General features: G+C 49.0%; 1 protein-coding gene and 1 long non-coding RNA gene across 2 annotated transcripts in view; one reads left to right on the top strand and one right to left on the bottom strand.

Moving 5' to 3' along the window:
• The first annotated feature begins 3342 nt into the window (after positions 1-3342).
• Positions 3343-3597, top strand: LOC139027145 (uncharacterized). The gene is made up of 2 exons (XR_011479188.1): positions 3343-3383; positions 3490-3597. It is a non-coding gene; the product is annotated as an uncharacterized lncRNA (long non-coding RNA).
• Positions 3598-3877: 280 nt separating this feature from the next.
• Positions 3878-5625, bottom strand: part of LOC139027144 (semaphorin-5B-like) — a 29391-nt gene continuing 27643 nt past the window's right edge. Inside the window, exon 6 of the mRNA XM_070442306.1 lies at positions 3878-5050. Within this exon, the coding sequence (XP_070298407.1) occupies positions 4865-5050 (186 nt within the window). The 3' untranslated portion in view covers positions 3878-4864. The remainder of the gene's footprint in view (positions 5051-5625) is intronic.

The following is a 5625-nucleotide window of genomic DNA, read 5'->3' as shown; positions in this document are numbered from 1 at the left end:
AGTACTTGTGATCCACTGTCATGGAGGAGGGTTGCCTGTATAAACCATCGAGACATTACAGACCATCTCCCTCAGCTTCTCACAATTCCTAAACGTGAATTCCCGTACAGATCAATCCTAAAACTTTAGGATGTTGATGGAGGGAGGTGCACAATTCCACTGTATAAGTGAAAATGGTATAGCCTTCAACAGTATTACAGTTAGGTAAAAGCTAGATCACCACACCGCTGGTTCTAAGCGAGTGCTCTAAAATGACTCGCTCATCATGTGAGACGACGTGCCCTTGCCACATGACCATAGAGAGGCTGTTTTTCTCTGTTGGTGTGGGGCGTGATTTACGCTTCGTATTTGGTCAAGGGAACTATGTAGAGGTCATTTGCTCAGGGTGTTTTTTAAATTTATGACGAGATTTTTATGTTGGATTGCGCATAGTGCGTTGTTTGAGGAGGTGCTCACAAGTTCGGAGACAAAGCTTATTATCCGTAACCCTGCTCTCTGATTGGGAGATTCAGGGTAATGAGAGATTGTAGTACAGATCCAGGGGTATCGATGTTCGTGTAGCTCTTCTCAGTGGATGGAGGTTGGCTAACGGAGTGCAACATTCCAGTATTGCTGGTCGATCCATTTTCCCCCAGTGGCCTTTGGCCGAGAAGCAGTTGTGGCTTTCGGGTGAGAATCTTGAGGTCTTACTCGCAAGATGTTGCCCTGTGGTGCATCATATTTCTCCCATTGCTATTCGTGATCACAGTGATTTGTGATCCTTCAGTGGAAGCAACCGCAAGTATCTGGCTCTTTATCCGAGTCTTTGCTCTTCTTCAATCGGTCACTGCTTTTTATTGTTTTGCTTCCTTTTCTGTGCCTTTAGTTCGTGTATTGTGTTTGGTTGACGTTTCATCTTAAATAAGAATACACTTGGACTTCTATTTCTCAGCACCGCGCTTGCGCCCTTTGGTCAGCCCCATGATGAACCTGATCTACTCTGTATCCGTAGCGAGTTCGGGAGGCCGTTCGGACGAAGAGTGACCACAGTCGATCTCATCCTACAATAGGACCCGAGGTGATAACAGTCCGTGGCCATCAGCGCAGAAAGCCAAGGGTAGAGATTTCGTGACTGGGTCTTTCTCTCGTGGAGAAAAGTGAGTGGACGTGCTCGACATCCATCCGGGACCATCACTCGTTCAAAGTGGAGAGGGTGGGCTCGGACGCGTAGTAAAGCACTGCCGTCTTCCATGCTCCGCTGATCGCCCCTCGCCACCCGTTCCGGTGCTGGAGGACGGCCGCTTCAGACTGAGAGGATCCACTCTTCGTGGCGGACCTAGTCTTTCTTAATTAGGGTGAAGTTGGTCAAAACGCCATCGTCGCTCCAGTTCAGATACATTAACCACGTGGGCCATGCGGAGGTGCTGATCCACTCGACATTGAAGATGAGTGACAGTCCAGGCCGGCCCAGATCCTGTGGGCACACAGGTAGGACGTACGTGGACATGACAATGTCAAGTGACTGGCTCCTCCCTTGATCACGATTCACAGTTTTCTCCGGTCGGGGGTCGCAACTGTCGCGGATCCCCTCAGAGGTAGGAGGACAGGGTGGAAAAGACTGTCGCTCCACGTTCCCGGAGCCGCTAATCAATCCTGTGGGGATGTGTGTGGTGCGGGGGCCGTGACCAGCATGCTGCTTAGTATCCATTGAAAGCCCCAGAGTGGTGTCTTCGGATATCTCTCCGTCGATGGAACAGATAGAGCCGGGGTGACTCAATCCTCCAAGATTTGAGGTGGTCGTCACACCTGACCTATTTGTGATCGCGCAGCTGATCAGCCTGGAGTAACGTCGGGTAAAGAGGACGGAGGGGTGAGAGAGAAGTAGTGTTAAAAGTATGGAGAGAGTATTGAGCTCATTGTACTACACTGATGGGAAGGGGCCACAACGAGCGCACCGCTCGGCTCGTCGTCCACCAGGTTGATAGAATAGTGTTAGTAGCAGGAAAAAAAACATTATCGTGTGCTTGCAGGAAGACCCTTACGGTACTAGAATTCCTGGGGGGCTGTGTGATCTTTAAATGTGTAAAAGTATGCATTGCGATCAGTTTGGAGGAGGGTGCTGATTGGCCCATGTTCACAGACCATGCGTTACGAGGTACCATTATAACTCCGGCTTATCTAACGATTCAGCGTCTCGACCGTCCTTCCAGCCACGTACTGGCTCGATAGTTCTCGCCTCTCTAAAACAAACAGCAGAAAGCCATAACTGCCAGCGGGTCTCTAATTTGATGTCATTAAATGTAAACCAATGATTACAAAGATCTATTCGCATCTCTTTTCCGATTATTACGGCGTGCTTGTATGTCTGCTTGGGTCCGATCTGCCTTAATCTTAGTCGCCTTTCCCACGGCACCCCTTCGTTTCGGCTCCCGCTACTGCGTCAGGTCCCTCCTGAGACGGCGTGGCTGTATAGCTGCAGCCCCTGCGGTGCACATGTCCATACCTTGTTGACCATACACCACCGAGCCCTCCATGGGCTAACCACTACTGTACCACGTAGCCTATCCCATACCACCCACGGCCTCGACTCTGTCCCCTCCATCTCCACCGCCTCAGGGCTCCCTCCATCGTCATCCGTCGCCGCCCCGGACGGGCGCGGCGGGCTGCAACGTGTATTCATACCTTGGTGCACTATAATGGAGCTCTGGCTTGGTTTCATTCTATTTGCCGTAGTACCATTAAACAAATGTACAGGTAGGTGAAGTCAATGTTTTATTTATCCATTCCTTAAATTCTCTTTTTTTGTTTGTTATTTTTGTTTTGTCTTTTCTCATTTTCAGTTTTTTTGTACATTTTTTTTTCTTTGTCATCATAGCAACATGACAAACACATTTCCCTTCGGCATGATGATGAAACAGTGCCCTTCACACACCAACTGATTCATCATGCTTCACGGCAAGGTTTGGTGTACAGATCATTCCCACATCCATAGACATTTCCAATTGGATGCATCCATTTATCCATTTGAAGGATGAGAGTGGTAGACAGCTAACCATTTGAAGGAGGGAGGGTGGTGAGACATCTACTCCATTTGACAGGATTGAGGGTGGTGAGACAGCTAAACCATTTGAAGGGATGAGGGTGGGTGTAGACATCTATCCATTTGAAGGATGAGGGTGTGAGACAGCTATCCATTTGAGGGATGAGGGTGGTGAGACAGCTATCCATTAAAGGGATGAGGGTGGTGAGACACTTCCATTTGAAGGGATGGGGTGGTGCAGACAGTATCCATGAAGGGATGAGGGTGTGAGACAGCTATCCATTTGAAGGGATTGAGGGTGGTGAGACAGCTATCCATTTGAAGGATGAGGGTGGTGAGAGCTTATCCATTTGAAGGGATGAGGGTGGGTGAGACAGCTACTCATTTGAAGGGGATGAGGGTGGTGAGACAGCTACCATTGAAGGATGAGGGTGGTGAGACAGCTATCATTTATCCATTTGAAGGATGAGGGTGTGAGACAGCTATCCATTTGAAAGGATGAGGGTGGTGAGACAGCTATCCATTTGAAGGGATGAGGGTGGTGAGACAGCTATCCATTTTAAGGGATGAGGGTGGTGGAGACAGCTATCCATTTATCCATTTGAAGGGATGAGGGTGGTGAGACAGCTATCATTTGAAGGATGAGGGTGGTGAGACAGCTATCCATTTGAAGGGATCGAGGGTGGTGAGACAGTATTGCTGACGCCTTAGCTGAGTATCTGGGTTGTTCAAAAATACATGTTTTTTCTCAAAATGGCTCCTTTACGTCGACTCTGAATCGCCGCCATTGTCATTTTGGGTGTCGGTGCAGGTAGTTACAGGATTATAAACCCTTCAGAGGCATTGGCCATTCCCCGTCCATTTGCGCTCCCTATTCCCTACATAGTGCACTCCCTTTCAACCAGGGCCCATTGGGCTCTAGTCAAAAGTAGTGCACTATATAGGGAATATGGTGCCATTTGGGACGTACCCAGGAGTCCTTGGGCTGCTCAGATGAAAGCAGTACCAGCCCCTCACTCTCTTTCCCTCTCTGTTAGTCCACACTGCGGGAGCACCTGACCATGAGGCTATTCTGATGCAGTGTGTCCAAACAGACAGGAGAAACAAGTTGGTGAGCAGGAGATGACAAACGTTCCCATACTGTCAGTGTCATTGAGCTCTGRATTTTCACCATCATAAAGTCGGTTTTTAGAGCTGGAAGGTGTCTTGGTCAGCATATTCCGGTACGGTATCCTTTGGGAACGGTTGACTTTGCTGTCTATATCGAATACAAACCAGCCACAATGTCTTATATTCTKCTCAGATCAAATGTGAAGTCTGTGGGTTTTTGTGATATACATGATCTGATACCGTAGGGTTTTACAGGAGACTTTMAACAGTGTTGTTTTAGAACAGATTCCARAAGTAGTGAATCTCCATACTGAACCWTAAGGCTGCTACAGCCCAGCTCCCTCATAAGACTCCAACTCCCAGCATTCCACATGGTCCAGTCTACTTCCRCGTCTTGAGATGAGTTGCTGTACTGCACAGTAGAGTAGAAAAACAACGTCATAAAACAGTCATATCAACTGAACAGTCACAATGATACGAAAGTGTTGTCCTGTTGGTTGACAGGGACAGTTCAACCTCCGTCCYCACTGGTGATTGAGAAGAACGTGCATGGTTCAGACCTTGAGAGGACACACCCAGTTCAAGGGTCTGCCCGGTCGTTAACACASCTCCCCCTCACCGTAGCAGAGTACACACTCAACTGAGGAGAGGAGAGGAAATGGTGAAGGGTCTGGGGTGCAGGAGTGTTTCCAACTTCCCATAGAGAAGAGTTGGAGGGGGGGGGGGGGTCCTGTCTCAACTGTGGTGCATATAGTTCCTGCAAGGTGAGTCGGGGTGGAAGGGGTGGTCGTATTTGCCCAGGGGTGCAGGGTAGTAGGTGGTGGTGTAAACGTTATTCTGGGGGAGGGAGGGGAGGGGCGAGAGGGACGAGGGGAAGAAGTTGCAGCTCTCGTCCGGGAGAAGATTGTTCTTGTTCAGCGTCTGAGGAAGACAGAAGGGAACAGAACAGGTGGTGTTCAGTAGGTGCAACATGGGAGAAAACGTTTCAAAAGGCAGGAGGCGCAACCTGATCTCATCCAATGAGAAAGCTCATTTTTGTTTCCAGTTCCACTTCCCTGCAATGCCCTACTGTACCACCCACTAACACTCAGGGAGAATCTCTCTCCTCGCCTCCTTCTCAAAACCCATTGGAGGAGAAGGTCAACGGGGCGGGACCTCTGGCTTTGGGCTTTGAGAAGGAGGCGAGGAGAGGACACAAGGAGTATGCAATTGAGATTCTCTCCCACAGTTACATCATACTGTATCTTCACACACAGACCCGATCAATCACACACAGATAGTATAATACATAAAACTGTATCAACAAGTAGACACGATCAATCACACACAGATGGACTAACGATCCCTTTCGGGGGTCTCAGACAGACAAACCATGGTGGTAATCGCTGGTAACCATGGAGAGAGGCAGACACAGGAAGGACATGAGGGAGTGTGTGTGTGTGTGTGTGTGTGTGTGTGTGTGTGTGTGTGTGTGTGTGTGTGTGTGTGTGTGTGTG

This window comes from Salvelinus sp. IW2-2015, unplaced genomic scaffold (genome assembly GCF_002910315.2).
Source record: "Salvelinus sp. IW2-2015 unplaced genomic scaffold, ASM291031v2 Un_scaffold7721, whole genome shotgun sequence".
Taxonomy (NCBI): domain Eukaryota; kingdom Metazoa; phylum Chordata; class Actinopteri; order Salmoniformes; family Salmonidae; genus Salvelinus; species Salvelinus sp. IW2-2015.
Note: the sequence above shows the minus strand (reverse complement) of the source record. Positions and strands in the feature narration are given on the sequence as shown.